This window comes from Lycorma delicatula, chromosome 1 (assembly GCF_047948215.1).
Source record: "Lycorma delicatula isolate Av1 chromosome 1, ASM4794821v1, whole genome shotgun sequence".
Lineage (NCBI taxonomy): Eukaryota > Metazoa > Arthropoda > Insecta > Hemiptera > Fulgoridae > Lycorma > Lycorma delicatula.
The window spans coordinates 302,073,668-302,095,265 of record NC_134455.1 but is presented as its reverse complement, the minus strand read 5'-3'; the positions used below and the strand labels follow the sequence as shown (position 1 = coordinate 302,095,265).

Sequence of the window (21,598 nt, the reverse complement as noted above, 5' to 3'; positions counted from 1 at the left end):
AATTATTGTGTATCACAACTGAACAACTGGATATCAAATATCAGGAATAGTTAATTGGTTGTCACTATCCATCACAAGAAGAAAAAAGTAGAAACTTAATCATTTAACATGATTCACCAATTTCATAACGTCCATCTTAATTCAACCGTTAACTTAATACTTTCAATTAATCATACGTTCATTTTAAAGATCTTTTAATTTATTATTAAACAATATTGAACTATTTCACGAATGTTATTCAATAGAATTCCTAAGATAAAACCACTATTAACTTAATACAAAAAATATGTTTATGTGGTTGTACAAGAATTTTACATTATTTTAGTAAGATAATTGGGATGGTTGTGAGAAAGTACAAACCCATTGTGGAAATCATAGGAAGCTTACTGCATACTTGTCAATAACTTTATCAATTGATATGCATATGTTTCTCATTGATGATTAATAGCTTATACCATTAATTATTCATAATTTATTACTTATCTTAATTTCACGGGAATCAATTCGCCCTACCTCTGACTGAAACTGTTAAATTTTGCTTGTTTTTAGCACTACTGTGCTGTTAAAATATCTTTTTTATTACTTTAGTTTTAATACACATTGTCCATTACTATCGGACAATGTTCATTAAAACCATCTATACCATGCCTCACTGATAAATCATGCAAATCTTGGGTGGAATACGTATATTGAATAGGAACAACTGGTTGGAATAATAAAAATAATAGGTTGAAAAGTTTTATTCTCTTACTGCGATTGAGTCCTTTTTCAAGGACATAATTGATAGGGAATTTTACTTTTCTTTAAGAACATGTTCATTCCCTACTTCATTTGTTTCTGGATGCACACAAAAGTTTTCGTAAAGCCGGGATTAGATGTTTTTGTAAATACTTTAATTCACAAATTTTTTGATAAGGATTAGTTTTCTAAATCAATTTCTAGTTATTCTAAAATCAATCGTAGGCCTTATTAAAAGAATATTTTTTTTTAATGAGAGATAAATTTCTCAGTTAGTACAAATAGTAGTTTTTTTATTTATTTATTTATTAACACTAATGTAACGAAATATTGAATTTTTTGTAAGAATCACCAATACCATAGTTTTAACAGAACTGTATTTATTTATTTAACAGAACAAACTACACAGGTATCCACTAAATAGTATTTAAACCCGTATAAAAGCAACTATCCTTTACTAGAATTTGAACTTCAGAACCTTCGACTTCGAAAATCAGCTGTTAAATAACTGATTTCCGACGACGAGTTAACCACTAGACCAGCCCGGTGGACTAAATTTAAATGAGAGGAAATTTAATTTCCACTCTTCAGAATATAAATTACTTTATGCATTTTAATTAAAAGCGTATTTTTAAAAAAATGCATGTTTTTAAACTTTGTAGTCATTATTTTGTCATATTAATTAAATTATTCAATTAAAAAATGGTTTTAAAACAAAAATCTTATGATTAATCATAGCATAATCCTAAAATTCAAAAAAGTCATAATTTTCTGTCATAAGTAAAATTATTGAGTTAAAAGATCTTTTTTCAACAATGAATAAGGAACGGAGCAAAAAACGAAAAAAATTAATAATGTAAGTTTTGAAAAAACAAGCGATAATAAAATAATTGAAGAATGCAAAGAACAAGTGAAACGAGTAAACAACGTGAGAGTAGAATAAAACATTCAAGACAATGTTTATCAGAAACAATAACTTCAAATTCAAAACAGTAATGATAGATAGAAGGTGAACGTTTCTTTCATTCGCAATTAAACTAGCAGAAACGTCAGAACAGTAGAAAATTAGAATGGAACGTAACCTTTAGACGATTCACAAACTGAGGAGTCAGAAACATCATTAACAACGCGAAAGTAGATTGTAACACGATATTTACATCATTTTTAAATTAAACTGAACGTCTGTAAAACTCAATTTAGACAGATTGTATGGAGGAAGAATTTTTCAACAAATGATTCAATAACTTCAACCTGAGATATTAACCTCAGGTTGAAGTTATAAATGGAAATTAGGCAGCTTAGACACTACTTACTGGAACTTAGTAAAAAACGTCTGCACTACATTACATTGTCATCCTCAATGAATTTGTGTTCTAATTTCTAGCTCGCTAGCTTATCGGAAGTACGTTAAAATTTGATGGCAAAGTTTGACCATCCCGCCCCCGTCAGAACGACAGACGGTTTAAGAAAAACGCATTTATAAACCATTTTTAATTTTATTTTTAAATAACAAAAAATTTTTAATTTTAAATAAGCAACAGAAATTTATTTGTGAAATTTTCAAACATAAAATCTGTTTTTTTATTCAAATAACACACGATACGTTTTCAACTTAATGAGTTCCATCCACTAAAAGATTTAAGATTTTATCTTTATGGTTTCATTCAAACAAGAAAACAAATCTTCTTTTACAAAAATGTCCAGTTCTTTCTTACAGAAATCTCCAGATCCGTACCGATGAATACGAGCATAATCGACGCAGTTTATTTCACCGTCTCCATTACAATCCTAAAAAAAAAAATGTATATATATATATACATATAAAAAAGCTAATACATATACATATTTCTTCATTTATTAATAAGAAAGACAAATCTATAGCCCTTTGGATCGTAACCTCTGAAAAAAGGACGATCCAACGTATAAAATACACTCTCGCTAAATCTAGTATTTAAATCTAATATTTACACCTATAATTTTAATATTTCCTAATTTTGGCTAAATTTAAACACACATTTACGTTTTATGCTGAAAAATAATCATTAAAATTAGTGTCATAAGATTTAATACATGCTTAAAATTGTAAAATAAGGAAAAATAACCCTTAAAAATCATTTCCATACCTTATTCAGTTAATCATAAATACAAGTCTTATACTTATGCAACTATGTGACTTTTCTTGATGCATTGCGACTGTCCTCTTAACATATGGCCGAGATATCTTACATTTAAAACAAAAATCCTTCTTAAGAAAGAAAAATCTATAGCCCTTTGGATCGTAACCTCTGAAAAACGACGATCCAACGTATAAAATACACTCTCGCTAAATCTAGTCTAGGCTAATTAATGAACCAAACCCATAACGTTTCTGACATTAAAACAACTTTTTTATGCAAATTAACTTTTCCATTAACTTTAGTCATTCTGAATAACTTCGAAATTTATATCATGATGGTAATGAACAGTAAACTAGCCTGAAATTAAAATAAATTTTATCTTTGTGAAATTTGATAATTCTTAGTCCTTTGTAATAAAGGACGTTTATTTCTTTTGATCTTCTTTTACAGTTGACCAACTATGTAAGAACTGCGGTAAAAATTAATTATACCTAGTTTTTACTCTAAGATATTGAACACTTACAAAAACTATTACTTCATACTCTACATTTAACTGCAATAAAATAATATTTTTCAAAATTAATTTTGAAAAAATATTTTAAAAAACACTCGAGAACAGAACTAAAAATGAACAACTATAAATATATGCGCATTTCGATTTTTACATACTTATCATTAGTGGACATATATATATATACATACATATTAGCATCCCAGTCGCGGCTTAGCCCGCGCTATATTGTTACTTGAGATTCCTGTCGCGGTCAGGGGATATTTACCCGGTTACCGCTTGCTTTGTTCGCCCTTCTCGTCTAACCGGAGGGCTCTGCCCTTTGGACCTTGCTGTGTTCATTACCTTCATACTTATAAGAGTAACAATGATAAGCAAAAATTAAAGTTTGTTCAATTTATAAAAAATATCAATGTACTGTAATTTCTTCAGAGCAACAGTTTGGTAGGAAAGGACCAGAAACTTTGAGTAATCTAAGAACGTTATTTTCAAAACATTCGGCCTCCATCTTAAAAATATTAGTTATATCTGGTTTTCCATACGAAGTACGGGTAAAAAATTTATTTTGCCTTGTTCTTAGCGTTGCCGGACAAACACATTATCGGAAAAACAAAGTATGATCACCTCCTAGTGAGGAGGTGTTCGTACTTCGTTTCTCTTTTTTTAATTTTTTAATTACTTTTATTTTAATTTTATGTTTTTTATTCAAATAACCGGAAACAGATGCATCCAGTTGCGTCGCACATACAGTAACAGTGGCTGTGTTGGTTAAACCGCAGTGCCGTACAACATCTCACACCTTAAAAAATCGAAATTCAAAAAACTCAAAAGTGGTTTTTAGATATTTATCTGAAGAGGATTTACAAGCCCCAATTTAGTGAATATCTCGTTAAGTATAGTAGGAAACGAGGAAAATTTGAACAAATCATTGTTCAAATTATTTTATCTTTATTAACCAATTTCAAGCTCAAATTTCGAAAAATCTAGAAATTGGTTTTTAGATATTCACATAAAGATTACACACGCAAAAAATCAAGTTGATATCTCCATTTGTTACCGAGAAATTTAAAAAAAATAAATAAATTTCATTGTTACTCCATTTTAACCCTTTATACTCGGAATTTCAAAACGTCCTTTCTTATTGTGCACTTACGCAATAAGAAGAACATCTACACAGATTTTCATTAATTTATTTCAGTAGTTTTTTTCCTAGTTGCCAATACGTACTACAAATTACCCAAGAGAAGAATATGGACATGGATTTCTGCTCAAAACACTGAAGATAGGAGAGTAAAGAACCAGATTGATTTCCTACTTATCAAGAAATGATTCAGAAATAGCATAAAATCAGTAAAACCTTACCCAGGAGCTGACATCGGATCAGACCATAACCCGGTATTTGCTAAAGTATACATCAAGCTTAAAGAGTTAAATCATAAAAGTAAGGATAATAGGAGAGCAACAGAGAAACTAAGGCATAAGAAAACAAGTGCAGAGAGAGGTAAATATTAAGATCGATTCGGTATGGCACGGGGCAATGAATTTGGACATGGAGCATAAATGGAATAACATAAAGGCAGCACTGACTGATGGAAGCAAGGATAGATTGACATCAGATAAGAGGGGGTCTAAACAAAAATGGATGACCCAAGAGATAATGCTTCTTATGGAGGAAAGAAGAAAAAGTATGAACAATGCAAATAAATATAAATAATTACAAGGGAAGATAACTAAAATGATTAGGGAAGCAAAGGAGAGATGGATTTTGGAAAAGTGTGAACACATAGAGGAGCTACAACTGAAATATGACAACCACAACTTGCATAAGGAAATTAAAGAGCTAATAGGAACAACCATAAAAAGACAACTTGCTGTTATTAAAGATAAAAGAGGCAAAATCATAACTGAACCAGTGCAGAAACTTCTACAGTGGAAAGGAATATATAGAACTATTTCAAGATACAAGAAGTATGAGAATACATCAAAATGCCACAGAGAGGCCAAACATCATGAAAGAAAAAGTTCTTTATACTATAAAAACATTGAAAAGCAGAAAAGCAGTAGGGCCAGATGAAATTCGATGTGAACTCCTGAAACTAATAGATGAAGAACAGCTCGACATTGTTGTAGACCTTTTTAATGAGTGTACAGAACTAGAATCATACCGAAGCAATGGACAAAATTAACTTTTATAATGTTACCAAAGAAACCAAATGGGAGAGAATGCCGAGAGAATTACCGAACTATTAGCTTGATGAGTCATATACTAAAAGCATTCTTGAACATCAACCACAAAAGAACATACAATAAACTGGAAGAAGATATTAGTAACACCCAGTTTGGATTTAAGAAAGGTTTCAGTACGAGAGAGGCACTATTTAGTTTTAATGTATTAGTTCAGAGGTGCTTAGATGTGAAACAGGATATGCATGTCTGTTTCATAGATTATAGGAAGGCTTTTGATAAAGTTCACCATGATATTCTCTTAAGCTTACTTAGACAGCGGAATATCGATTCACAAGATATACAGATTATTGAATCGTTATACTGGTATCAAACAGCTAACATTCAAGTAGATATTGACATTACAAAGGAAATACAAATACAAAGGGGAGTAAGGCAAGGATGTATTTTGTCCCGCACGCTATTTAATCTGTATTCTGAAGCGATATGCAAGGAGGCTCGAAATGAAGATGAAGCTGAAGTTATAACCAATTTAGTAATTTGAGGTACAACACTGTCATCATAACAGAGATTTTGAGTGATCTACAGAGAGCAGTTCGCAAGATTAAAGATGTTTGTATACAGTACGGCCTTAGAATGAACCTCAATAAGACAAAGTACATGTGATAACTAGATCACAAATGGAGGACCCAGAGTTATACATCGACAATGCGATAATTGAAAAAACAACAAAGTACAAATATCTGGTACTTGGATAACCAACAACATGGACCAAACATTGGAAATTAAAACCCGGTTAGAAACGGCTAGAGGCGCATTTCTCAAAATGCGTACTTTCTTGTGTGATCGGTAAGTCAGATTATATCTGCGGGCTAGAATGGTAAAATGTTATGTGTTTCCTGTGCTACCATATGAAATGGAGGCACGGACATCGAAAAAACTACACATGAAAAAGTTGGGGGTCTTTGAAATGAGGTGCTAGAGACGCATGCTAAGGATATCTTGGAAGGATAAGGTGTCAAAAAATCAAGGTACCAGAGAGTATAAATAAGCAACTCGAGATTACGTCTACAGTACAAGCACAGAAATTACAGTATCTAGGTCACATAACGAAGGAAGAGAAGTTCGAATACCAAATACAAGTTGATCATGCAGTGGGATGACGTAACGTTGGGAGGCACAGAATTACATGGTTGCGCAATCTGAGGGAATGGTTCGGCACAACGTCCACTGAACTGTTCCGACTGCCTAGTCAAAGGTCGAAATAGCGATGATGATTGCAAACCTCCTGAAAGAAGATGCTACTTGAAGAAGAAAAAGAAGTAATAGTTTTTGCTGGACGTTGATGAATTAGTCACCAGGACAAGTTGCTTTATAGGTACAGATGATATATATTTGAGATTAATTTTTTAAAAATCAAAATATAAAGAAAGTAAAGTTCTTACCAATTTGTATTTCTTCATATACTCAAAAACTGCTTTTCCTGCACAAGTCAGATCGAATGCACAACGAGTAAATGCTTAAACAAAAATAATAATTTTAAATTAATATTTAAATAAAGGTAATCATTAAAAATTACTGTTTAAAAAGGTTTTAATCCAAAAATAAGCCGCTTTAAGAGTTAATCTAAATGATGTGTTTATAAAGCCAACTACTATGATTTATAATATTTTAAGGTATAATTTTCATAAAAATACATCTATTGTTATTTACAATCATTTTTCTCAAATTAATTAAATAATTAACAAGTTTATTATTCATTTAATCATTGCTAGTTAGTATTAACCGTAGTTACACTACGGATCAATAATCGCGATAATTCTAATCACGAATTTGTTGTGTATGTGAGTTTTAAGAAAGTTGATATAATCATGAGTAATCATAATGTATTATAACATGTTGAAGTTAACAAAATCGTATAAAATTTGTTAAAGGGTAGTATAGGAGTAATTTTTAAGCTATTGAGAGAACCGATTGTTATTTTAACGTCGAAAATTAAAAACAAATTAACTAGTTGGTATATCAAAATATTTCATTAAAAAAATGTATATGTGTGTGTGTGTGTGCGGATACGCGCGCGTGTAATTTGGCTTATGTTGCATTCTTTGCTATTATTTAATTCTAAACAAACCGAAATTCACAAATGGACATTTTTCACCTACTTTCCAGCTCCTTCGCTGGAACCGATAACCCAGATAAACCGCACACTTCCTAACTTCAAACCTGTCGGTTTAGTTCTATCCAGTAGTGTTCCAGTTCATGATATTAATTAATACTATAATACATTATTTTGAGTCAAGTTCTCCTTGATGTCCCCCCCTCGACGCTCTAGGGCACATCCCATGATTATGGACGCGGAGAGATCCACAAACCGGCAAATATTCATCTTGGCTAGCGATCCCTTCACCACCCGGGTCACCCGAGACATTACGCTGTGCGACCAGGTGCTGCCCACCACCTCAATTAACTCCGCGTCAAAGAGGGGCCAATACAACACGTATTCCAAAGTCGTGGTCCCTTGTGGGGGGGGGGGGGGGGTCTGAGTTGCGGCTTCAGTCTGTGGCGAAGCAGGAGCCCCCCCTCCACCACTGCAGATGCCTCCAGGGACGTCCAGGCCACACCAGATAACCTCCTCTCCACCACAAACATCCGGTCCATGGCGCCTTTGTTTTCCCGCTTGGTATTAGGGCATTCTTGCACAAGGTCATATAGCCACTCGACCGCCTCAAAGAGCTCCAATAAAGCCCACACAGCCGTAGAACCTGCCAGGACCTGAAACCGCTCCTCACACAAGGGCTGATGAACCGTACCGTCCGTTTCGGCCAACAAGACACTAGATCCCCTATCTGCCCCGACAGTAGCACAACCTTCCACCCGAAGCTTCTTCTTCGGGCCGGATAACGGCGTAGACTGTGACTTTGGATGCTTGTTACTCGCCTTCGACTCCTCCACCGAGTCCTCCTCCTCCATATTTTCCACACAAGGGCCCAAAACCGAGTCAGATAATTCGCCATCCGACTAGCAAAGAGATCCCGTAGGATCGCAAGACAAGACAGCCTCCTCAACATGAGATTGGTCCTCTGCTAACTCTCCTCGCCTGAGCCACCGTCCTCCACCACTTTTAGTCTTCTTGGTTTGAAGAAACAGACACAAATTTGACTGCGAATGAGGGCAAGACAGCTCTCTGCAGCACAGTTCCCTCCTTGGTCAAAGGCGAATAATTTCATCCATATTCTCCTCCTTCTCCACTCTCCCCCGAAGAAATGGATGAAAGAAGCTTGTATCACAACCTTCTCTGTGCACAACATAGACCCCTCACGATTCACCGGTAAAGATTCCGATTTATCAATGGAACTCAACATCCTCAGCTAAATGTAGTGTAAAATAATTATACAAACCACACCTGATAAGAAAAAATCGGAAAACACTGTGATAGTCAATAAAAAAGTGCCAACCTGCAGGAGGGATTTTTATTCAAAATTTCCCACCGATTAAATTTAACAGCCGGCAACCAAAACAAACAACGCCTGGCAACCGTAGGCTAGAATTAAAGTTCAACAAGCTTTTGAATTGTAATTAATGAAAAAAACAGCAGTCAAAAATCCAAGAACAATAAATCATGAAACAAAACTCCAATAAAGGACACTGAAGACTTCCGAAGAAGTTGTGAAGACACAACGAAACCAAAATCGTCCAACCAAACTCAAACGCATGTCAGCGCACAGAAATGGAAAAACAAACACAAAAACGTAACAAAATTACAAGCCAGGAACAGAAACAACAGGACAACAACAAAAAACGAAACGCAAAAAAACAACTAGCTCAAAATATAACACCACCGAATCGAACTAAGAAAAATCATGTCTATCCACCTCAAGATCTCATAACCTCAACCACCCTTCTTCTTTCTTTCTTTTCCTATTTAGCCTCCGGAAATTACCGTTCAGGTATTACTTCAAAGAACGAATGAGGATGATAAGTTTGAGTATAAATGAGTGTAGTCTTGTACAGTCTCAGTTCGACCATTTCTGAGATGCGTAGTTAATTGAAACCACCACCAAAGAACGCCGCTATCCACGATCTAGTATTCAGATCCATATAAAAGTAACTGTCTTTACTAGAACTTGAACGCTGAAACTCTCAACTTCCAAATCAGCTGATTTGGGAAGACGCATTCACCACTAGACCAATCCGGTGGGTTAACCTCAACCACCCTAACCTAACTTAATCTAATCTAGCTGAGGCGTAATAAATTCTTCGTGTTATCTCGGTGGCCAGAAAGCGTGAATGTCTTCCAGTGTCTGATCGAACAAGTCATTCCCTTGATGACGACTTTTCCAAAGATATTCACAGACATACTAGTCAAGGTCTCTGCGCATCCCAGATTCACGCTTATTTCTGCGTTTAACTGACGCCTATATACATAATATTGTTTGAATATGGATCCCGTCCCCGAAACTTTTCATTATGTTTGAGGAAGTAGTGCGTATATCACTCCAGGAATTTAGCGGCATTTCCAGCAATCTGACATTGTTGTTCGTGGTAGTGCAGACGGCACGATACAATCTTCTACCGCTTTTGCCGTTCGATTCAGATCTGTGTATAGAGAACACTGTCTATCCTCTCAACATATTATCTGAAAAACCATTCTTCCGGCAAAACACGAGCTACCTTGTATTCTTCTTGTATTGTTTTCTACGTAAAAAACAACTTTCGTCAATCTCAACTGCCTTACCCAGGCTCCCAATTTTAATGGTTCTTTTCACAGTGAATTCATAAAAATTGCTCCTAGGATACTTTTCGAGTCGGTGGTTGTGTGCGCTCCGAAACCGAATTCAGTCATGTGAAAAGCTTTCATTGTGTATTGTTTGCCACGCAAGGAAAATTAGATAATACTTATCAGACAAGTATGAAATCTCATATTGTGACCCGCAGCACATGACCGGAATTCATGCGGAATTTTTTTCCGTTGTAGGAATTCAACAGCAATCAGTTTATCTGACACATCACGTATTAATTACAAAAGCAATATTTTTTAAACTGAAAAGAATGAAAAAAAATAGAATGTTACCCGCTAACTCACTTACCCGCCACACGTCTCAAGATTGGTCGACCTGAATTTATTCAAGACTACACATTTACCGTACAGTTACATTACACTTATAATTCGCTAATGACTTTAATTGTTGATGCGAATATTACAAGTATTAAAAAAAATAATTACTCTGTTGATCTGGTTTCAAATAATACAAATAAAGAGAATTAAGAATGTGCGTGTTTTACATAATGCAAGGCTTGTAAGTTATAATCTTCTTCAACAAACTATTAATTTTTACTTGGTTTAAAATTTTATTTAAATCTTACATTCGGTTTTGAATTTATTGAGGCGACGACTAAGCTCGTGATAAATTACCGTGGTTTTCACTTGATAGGGGTTCATATTTATAACCTGATGTGGGAGATAAGCTTAATATTTAGATACCTGGGGTCTTGATTATGTATTGGGCCTCAAAGTATTCTTCTTTTTCTCCTGTTTAGCCTCCGGTAACTACCGTTTACATAATTCTTCAGAGGATGAATGAGGATGATATGTATGAGTGTAGTCTTGTACATTCTCAGTTCGACCATTCCTGAGATGTGTGGTTAATTGAAACCCAACCACCAAAGAACACCGGTATCCACGATCTAGTATTCAAATCCATGTAAAAACAACTGGCTTTACTAGGATTTGAACGCTCAAAGTATTATACGCCTCAAAGTATTATATTTAAGTTGCTCGACGCAAAATCATTAATCTGAAGGTTTTGCTACTCATATTAAGATAAAAGCTCCTCGATCTTCCAAAGAATGCTGTGCAAAATGATCGTCCGCTGCATGAATGGAGGAGCTTTTAGTTTTTTAACGGGATTATTTGTCTCCGAAAATAAATCGTCTTTACCCATTCCTTTTCCTTGTCTTTGAAACGTTCTTCGCCATTTTTAATTCCGTGAGTGTAGATATGATTCCTGTTGAACGTACTTTAGACGATGAGACCTATAGATTCAGTGCATCCTTAGAATCTATAGATTCAGTGATCTGGAGAAGGATTGCCGGTGGAACGATCCGGACACTTTCCTATCCGATAGCTTCAGAATAAGCCTAATGGTTCATTTACCTACCACGTAAATTCAGACTTTTTTTATTCATTTCTAAAATACGAAATAATATACAATAACACTAAGTAAAAAAATTCTTAAACATAAAAAACGACTAAACTTAAACTTAATTACGTGTAACATATATTTTTCGGTAAAACTAATCAAAAAATTATCCCACATAAACACGAATTGTTTATAACTTTTCCTTTCTCAAAAAAAATATATAGAACGATATGTGTAAAATAATAAAGGCTACCTTCAGGTCTTTCTGCATCGTCTAAACGTAGAATAGGTTTTCCAGCATCTATCCAAAACGGTTTAGTAATTCGGAACGGTCCACAAGATCCATCTTCATCACAAATATTAGTCACATTACAATACGATACTGCCTCACAAATACATTGTAAGCAAATTTCATCTGGTCCCAAATTATTTTCAACATTACCAACTGAAACAAGAATAATTTTAAATATAATTGAATCTTTTTTATATATTTTTTACAATATTTTAATAAAATTTTATGCAACTAATTTTTTTTTTTAAATTGGATAGACTTGTTCATAAATATATAACATCGGACCCCCTTCTCTTGCATTTTAATTTAGAATTTCATGAACGAATTTTGTTGTTTCTTGTATTAAATTCATACAAAGAAACACAATACAAAAATGTGGAATAAAAAATTATGAAATTATAAAGTATATTAATCATTGAATCATCGATTAAATACCATCTACTAGCTTTTTAAAAAATATTGTTAATTAGTCAATGAGCGCATAATAATATTAACAAAATAATAATAATAATAAAATAATATATTAACAAAATGTAGAATATGAAAAACATCTTAGAAAATTTGTATATAAACTTGAGATTATGTAACCGAACCGTTTTTACTCATCACAAATGTTCTGAGTAATACCCACCACGTACGTGAGTACCTGATGGTGCCAGGTATCATGACGTGACGGTCACGTAACACCATGTTACAGTTCCATCTGGTGACGTGACAAGGCATCACGTCACTAAATGGAGATGTATTTCCCCAGTGACACTTTGGAACTGGGAAACTACTCGTGCTCTTATATAAATACTACTACTACTCGTACAGGTACTATACTTCGGCCGTTTATAAAACGAGGATTACGCATGCGTTTTCACAAAGAACAAAGTCAGCTACAGAGACGGTACAGTCATATTCAGAATTATTGAAAACAGCTTCTCCAGTTGCATGATTTTTTAGGGGACATATTTACAATTTGATATAAATAGAATACATTTATGTTATAAAGTACATAATATAAATACCCAGTATAAACACGATTACAAGTTAATTCGCGTCTCACTTCTCTTGCTGATTGTACACGCACTGATGTTAACTACACGAACCTAGTTACGTAATGAAATGCGCACACGCTACTGTTGCCAACCTCTAACGAACATCATAAAGCAAATTTTCCGTAGTCTCGCACCGGCGTCTGTCTAAAATTGAGTTGCCAAAATCTAAGAGCCGAAGTATAATCGTACTCTTATATAGATCCGTTTTTTTAGTTCCAAACGAAAACTCTCTCCCGGACATTCTCTCGAACAAATTAAAGGGTGCTAATGAGGGCTAAGAAAGTTTAGAGATTCAACATTTTTCCCGGAAATGGCTTGGTTTGAATAAGTGTGGTGGTGTTCAAATCGATTAAAATTTTAAAATGGTTTCTCCCTCTACGACACACCTTCAATTTATTTTTAATAATACGGTTGATGCAGTTTTGTTTTTATTTCTAGATATAATTTTAATTTGCAATTATTTTATTTATTATTTTTAAATCGCATCAACTACTAAAGGTCAATTAGCAACTACGTTAGGTTTGATTTGTTATAAATATCCCTTAACCGAGAATCAAAGCTGGAACCTTTGGTATTAGCAAACACACTATCTCGTGAGCCACCAATTGTAGACTCAATTACACTTTAATTGTCACATATTTTTAATTAATTACTATTAATTTTCAGGTAGTTCAATTTACGATAATTAGATTGTGAATATTGATTTATTAACTTAAACCGCATTACTGAAGTAATCATCAATAACTTCATAACAACATAACTTCAATGTAAAAAATAAATATATGTAAAAAAAAATTAAAGATACAAAAACATACTTCCCAACCTATTTTTTAAATAAAAGTCTATCCTTATTCGAAAAATAAAAACAAAATCTAAAAAAATACCTTCTCACTATATATAGTCCAAACTAAAGCACACAGTTAGTTCACAATAAAACCTATACCAAGTCATGTGTTGAGATTCTGCTTGGACTGTTTATAAGGAAGTTATATTTTTTCGAATTTACAGTTGTTTTTTTTTAATTTTATTGAAAAAGTAACTAAATAAGTAACTACTCGTAATATATAGAATGAAATATAATTGCTATAAATAAAAATAAATTAGTTAGATGATCAAATGTACTCACCTAAGACATTCTTATCTTGCCTCTTGTTTCTGAAAACCAGTTTAGGTTTGCATGTAACTTCTATCGAAAAAACTGAAAGAAAGAAATTTATTATTTTAGTAGTTTAACTATCCATGACTTATTAATATTTTACTTCACTGTTACATAAAAAGGAAAATTGTTCAGAATGAAAATAGTTCTAGCAAAACCAAAAATTTATTTATTTATTCGCTTAGTATGCTTTATGCTAATAGACTGTAACCTGATAGTTTTCCTAACAGTTAATAAACTAAGGTATGGATATGTTTATCAAGTTGTTACCCAATGTGTATCCTAAATAATAAAGGTGTTAATAAATGTTCACAATAAAATGTTTAATATTCTTTGTTAAGTTTTATAAGATCAATGGAAAGCAAAATTTGTAAATATTGAAAAAACTAAAATAAATCTATTTTGTATCGTTATAGACCTAAAAGCCTAAAAGAAAAGTGCTCAAAGGAAAAAAATGTTTAAAAAATAGACAAAATTCCTTATTCTAATTTTTATTTTCGTGATGATAGGGTAAAAGAAACAAAATTAACTAATGCCCTTGGAATACTTAAATCTGTTCTCAACGTAAACCATTATCAAAATTGCCGACTGGTATTGTAATTTAAGTATTGCCGTGCGTAGAATTACCTACGTGACCTCTAAATAATAATTTTTAATATATTTCTGCATATTCAATATTTAAACAAAAATTAAGCATCTGTTTTTTTTTTTAATTTCTAAACCACTACATGTGGTTTCTTAACCTTCCCTAGGCATACGTAGATGAATGAATGCATAATTCCTTTCATAGTTGGAATTAATTTTTTAATCAATTTAAACGTTATAAATGTATAATTTTAAAGCCTTTAATCTTTTTCATTCGTCAAAAAAATATTAGGCAGTTTTATCCAGTGAAAAGACTTGAAATTTAATACATGATTTTATTTGAAATTATTATTTTTCAAATCATTTTATTTTATGAAGTAAAAAATAATTCAAAAAGTCTAAAACAAAGCGCTCAAAGGAAAAAAATGTTTAAAAAAATAGAAAAATTCCTTATTTTAATTTTTGTTTTAAGTTAATATATATATTTTTTTAAATCTGAATGACAAATAGTTTTTGAAAGATTATCTGAAATTTTAGTAATTTTTTTTATTTCATAAATTTAACGATATAGAAATAATTTTATAAAATCCAAGTTATTTAGCCTATTAGTTATTTATTTTTTAAATTATCTATTTACTTATTTCGTACTGTTGCAACTTTACAATTCACAATTTAAAGAATACATCATTCATCAACTTAAACGTACTTGTAGATGTAAAGAGCAGACAAGTGAGTATGTAGAAATTCATATACTACAAAAATAAAAAAATATATAAAACTAAAACAAACTATACTATACAAACTATAAAAAGAAAATTTAAACAATCTATAAAAAGATAAAAATTCATTACAAAGTGTCACAAAACAAACTGATACTTTAAATTTGCCGCCATTTTTTTTTACTGTAAAACCAGAGTAGCGATTTTTATGTGTTATTAGTAAACACTGAGGTTAAATTATTAAAAACATTCACTTGAACAACGCTTAGAAAGGGTTAAAATAACAATATAACGAGATTTTGAAAAAAATCATCTTTAGCGATGAGGCACATTTTCCTCTTAACGAAATTGTGGAATTTAGGGATCAAAAAATCCAAAAAAGTTTGGAGAACTTCCTATGCACCTTTGACGGGGCATGGTTTGGTGCGGATTTTGGGTTCGGGGATTGACTGGACCTAACTTCTTCGAAAATGAAAATGGAGATGCCGTTACCGTGAATGGAGTTTGATACTGGAGTTGATTTCAAACTTTTTATGGCCTAAAGTTAATAATATGAATATGGTTTCAACAAGACGGTGCAACATGCCGCACTGCCGATGAAACCACGCAGTTATTGCAAGAAAAATTTAATGGTCCTGTTATGTCTCAGCGAGGTGATGTAAATTGGCCGCTAAGATCATGCGACTTGAATTTTTCTTTGGTGTTATGTTAAGGATAAAATATACATTAATAAACCGCAAAAAATTAAGGACCTCAAAGAAGAGATTCGACACAAAATTGCCGACATTTCCCGGCAATTATGTCAAATTTTTTTGGAAAATTTTGTCAAAAGAATGAACTTGTGCAGCCAAAGCCGGAGCGCTCATTTGTCAGCCTTTTTGTATCACTCATAACCTCAATGTCACTACTTTCTAAGAAAGCAAAAATATTATCTATTAACAAATAAAAAAAGTGTTTAATTAAAAGATTAAAAAGTCAGGTGATTTTGGGACACCTTTATTACCTAATTCAAATTATAGTGCTTATTTTATAGTTTTACATATATATTACTTGAGAACATGATATAGTCATCACCACTTAATTTTCACTTAAGTTAATACTATTAACAAAAAATTATCAATATTTAATCTTATTTTAAAGTAAACCAATCGGGAAGTAACAAAGCTATCCGTGTATTTTGTATATAGTTATACCAACAAATAAAAAACAAACAAAAAATGGTGTGTGTGTGTGTGTGTGGGGGGGGGATATAGTTTACAAAAGAAGACGATTGTTTTTAACCATCAATAACAGCCGTTCCTGTTAAAGTAACAACAACTTTAAAAATTAAATATAGTAGTTTCCTGTCAAAAAGTTTAACATGATTGAGAAAAAAGATCAGTTATAAGGAAATTATTAGATTTATTTTTTAATTTTCTGAGGATGAATTTCAACAATAAAATAGAACTTCATAAACCATAAAAATATTTAAGAATAAATTAGTTCCACCTTCGATATTTTAACAGTTTTAAGTCTTTAGAAAATGTATAAACTCTTGTATAATTATTTAAAATAATAGATTGTCTTTTTTCAGCTGATAAACAGACAGAAAGAAAACCATTGCTGATAGAACACCAATTTTATAAAACTTTGTAAGACTGAGGAGTTATACGTACGTTAAATTAATTAAAACGGAAATCTGAAATGATGGGAACCAATTATTTTTTCACGTTTACTGAACTTCACAATAAACAAAAGATAGGAGATAAGAAAATTACGTTCTTAATGGCGAATTAACGATTTATACGGACGTCGGTCAGTTGCGTCCGCCTGAAAAAAATAAACGCGGTCAATTCCATCCCTCATATTTAATTTTACTATTCTGAAACATTGATCATCATAATAATAAGTATAGATACTAATGTATCCCTCTAATCATTTGTGATTTTAATATCCCCGTGAAAAATAAAAACATATTTCACACTTATTAGTGATCATCAGCTGTAGAAATCCTCTGAAAGAAGCTACATACAGTATATGTTTTGTCTAGAGATTTAGTTTGTCAATTCTCTATGTTAAATTTTTTTTATTCATTATTTTATGTTCTGTCTAGCCACTTAAAATAATTTTGTCAATTCTCTGTGCAACTTTTATTTTTATTTATTTTTTTATTTCTATAAATTTTATTTTTTTGCAGCGGTTTGTTTAGATACTTGTAATAATTTTGTCAATCTTCTATGTTACTTTAAATTATTGGTAAAGTTTCACGCAGACAGCTTCTACACGCTGTATTCGAAAACAGGTTTTTCTGATGAATTTACTCGGAATATACATCTCCTTTTATTCAATCTGTTTATATTTTCTTTGCTCCTTAATTTTATTTATGTATCAGCCTCGAAACTTTTCAGAAAATCATCCCAATTTGATAATTCTTATTAACGACAACTAAATAAGAATTAAACCCCTAAAAAGGTATAAATACAACAAGAAGCAGGTGAGATTAGGGTGTTGAACCATTCTTATTGCTAGCACTAACGGGAACGCAATTGACCGGTTTTAAAAATGGAGTCAGGTATCGGCAGACGGAATTGACCGAGCCCGATTTATACATCCTTTTTGTTTAATTTTATTATTAGCGTTTGGCTAACTATTCCTTCTAATTCTATTTTCTTTTTAAAAAATGTATGCACTACTTTATTTTCAGTAAAATGTTCTAATTCAGTGAAGTGGTCAGACAGCTCACTTTTGCTGCTAGCATAAAATACTGAAAAATTCGGCTGAGTAGCGAAAGAATGTTGGTAACAATAGTAATTTTCAATATCCTTCACTTTTTTTTTATTTGTTTCACTTCATATACATCGATTTTAAATTGCATAGATCAATGTATCATAAGATAAATTAGTAATTCTGTTTTTATTTATTTATTTATTTAATATATTTACACACGGTGATATTAAAGTATGAAAACGGCTTCATATTTCAATACTGAGGGATATTAGGAGGTAGAAAAACAAGTGCAGATCTACACTGCTTTAAAATTACTACTTTATGATGTATTTAAAATTTTTGTACGCCATCTTGGTGTGCATTAAACTTATTGAATCAAGCTTATTTTTTAAATAGGAAGGTGGACTTGTGATACATAATTTTAATGTAAAGGTTTACGCGATAAACGATGACAAAAACCGTTTCTCGATAAATGCCTTCGTTTTTTAAGTTATAAGAAATCAAAGTTGCAAAAACGGAAAAATCGCGAAAGTAATAAAACGAGGTAAAAAGCCCGATATTAACTTTTTTTTATTTCATATTACCTTTAGAATTACATCCGATAACAAAATATTGGAATTAATGGCCTAAACATTATAATAACAGCCTTCAAAATAATATTCAACACTAATAATTATTACAACATTACTACAAATTAAATGGGCAGGTCAACTGATATTATTTACTTTAATTATCACAATATTTATTTTTTAAATTTAATTAAATGTTTTTCCTCCTAAATAACTTACTACAACAAATTTTGGAAAAGTTTTAAACAATTGAAAAAATGTAATACAAATTTATAGCAGTAAATCAGCTGTTATTTTAAAACAATGAAATGTGTATTACGTCCCAAAAATGCAACTTATAAATTTCTCATTCTGGCTTCTTACTTCCAATACACAAGTACAATATTTGATTGTCTGTAAATTAATTAAGGATTGGAGAATAAGTTTTAGTGGTTCAAATCTTTCTTCTTTAGTAGAAATTTTATGATTATCATCTTCAGTGTTTCATTTAGTTTTATCTAATAATATGCTTCCTCTAAGTGAAGCCAAAAGAATAATTCCGTTGATGATTACTAAAGGGCGTTTTACCTCATCACGCTATTTTTCCGTTTTTTTAACTTTGGTAGCTTATAAGTCCAAAAAGAAGGCATTTATCGAAGAACGGTTTTCGTTATCGTTTAACGCATAAAATCTTACGTTAAAATCATGTATCACATGTCTTACTTCCTATTAAAAAAAAAGTAGCTTGATTCAAGGTGGCGGGTCAAAGATGGTGGAAAAAAAATTTCGAACACCCTACAGTAGTAATTTTGTAACTAGATAGATCTGCACTTATTTCTATCTCCTAGTATCCTTGAGTTTTAAAATATGAACCCGTTTCCATTACATTTAGAGTACTAAATAACATAAATATGAATATTCAAAAGTTCCGTTTTAGCCTATCTTGATTTGTTCTGCTTCCATCAAACCTGTATACAAATAAGGATCTCCAACTAAATTATAAATTACGTCTTCTTCGCGATTGTTCATAAACTATAAAAGACGAGAATTAAAGAACAACTAAAAATTATATTTACTTTCTACAGTAAGTTTTTGTCGACTTAATTTCGTTTAAAATCTACTTTACTTCAAATCTTAATTTTATTAAAATATGGATCGGTCTGAGAAAAAAACGTTTCCCTATGAAAACAAACAACCATTTTAAAAGATTACTATGGCTAGAAATCTGCGTTTATAAACCAAAGGAAGAAATACCGAGAAACGGTGCGAGACTGCAATCAAACATCAGCTACGGCTCTATGAAGAACGTATACATACTCTACTCCGACCAAGTCTTGCAACTAATTTTATTGAAAACACAATACAAAAAAAATATGTTCATGTTGTCTGTGCGAGTACGAAACTTTTCATTAAAAAAATCTACCATAAATTATCTGGATAAAGCTTTTTGCTGGACGACCAGAACTATAACATTAAAAAAAAAATCACCTAAATCAGTCCATGTGAAACAAAAACAAAAAAATATAACTATAAATTATAGTTTTTTTTTTGGAGTCTTCTATTATTTGAAGTTTGTTGTAGATTAAAATTTATTTATTTAAATTAATTTTTTTTCTGCCTTGAAAATCCATAAAATTTTTAAAAAAATAATAAATGCATATTAGTCTAATTGAAAAAATTTATTTAAATTCGGTTATATGTAATTACATTTTATTATAAAACAAAAATCTGAGTTATTCCATCTTATATAATTACAGTTAACTAACCTATGTTAAACCTCTTTTTTCTGTTTAGTCTGCTATTAATATACTGACTTACCTGCTATTGTAATAATAGTAAATAAATAACAGAAACTGGTATTGCCGGTAACCAACATCACGTATTCTAAACTCCCTTCTTTGTCCACAGCAACTTACTCGCTGATCACTATGCACGTTTAATAACGTATATAAAAATATATACCGCATTACGCATGTGTGATATGTAAACAATAATTTCCCACATAATCGAAAAATATCCCCTTCTACAGTAATTATTATAGGCGTGAAATTAACTGCGTGTACCTCTTAACAGTTCCGTGAGAAGTGATCTCGAATATAATCTTAAAATATAAAGGTTTAATTTCTGTTAAAATTATGGAAATGCTTTTTGGATTTCATTTATATTAATTCTAAACCGTAGGTTAAAAGGATGAAAATATAAAGAACCATTTTTTAGTTATTTTTAATGAAACACTTATTCTGGTAAAATATTTATCAAAGTATTATTTATTTACTCCTTTCCTTGCTTCTTGTTTGATGTTTTATTCTCGTAATATCTCATAAACATTGAGATAAAATTTTGTCCAGATTCATTTTTCAATCGTTCTTGTCCATTTATAGGATATCAATTCTCAGGGTCTAGTCCTAGTAAAATAACCCATAAAACTAGATGAATTTCCTGCCAATATAATTTCAAGAACAAAACAAAAATATAAAAATAGAATCAAAGTGAATGGGAGATTGCACGAGCTATATCACATTAGAATTATAGACAGGTCCAAAAAAAAATTAAAGATAAAAGAAGGAATAAGTGGCTGAATAATTTTCTTCTTAACGAAATTAGAACACTGTGGTTTTTTATCCCCTGCCCTCAGTAACCTTTTTCTTTCTTTTTCTTGTTTAGCCTCCGGTAATTACTTTTCAGACAATACTTCAGAGGATGAATGAGAATGATATGTATAAGTGTAAATGTTGTCTTGTACAGCCTCAGTTCGACTATTCCTGAGATGTGTGGTTAATTGAAACCCAACTACCAAAGAACACCGTATCCACGATCTAATATTCAAATCCGTGTAAAAATAACTGACTTTACTAGGAC

General features: G+C 31.6%; 1 protein-coding gene across 1 annotated transcript; it reads right to left on the bottom strand.

The window, feature by feature from the left end:
* Positions 1–2,218: 2,218 nt before the first annotated feature.
* Positions 2,219–20,712, bottom strand: LOC142318334 (invertebrate-type lysozyme 3-like). Its single transcript, XM_075354916.1, has 5 exons — positions 20,558–20,712; positions 14,152–14,223; positions 11,944–12,135; positions 6,996–7,069; positions 2,219–2,526 (listed from the first exon to the last, which is right to left on the bottom strand). Exons 1-5 carry the CDS (start codon positions 20,613–20,615, stop codon positions 2,377–2,379), a joined length of 546 nt encoding a protein of 181 aa, XP_075211031.1. The 5' UTR covers positions 20,616–20,712; the 3' UTR covers positions 2,219–2,376.
* Positions 20,713–21,598: the final 886 nt, after the last annotated feature.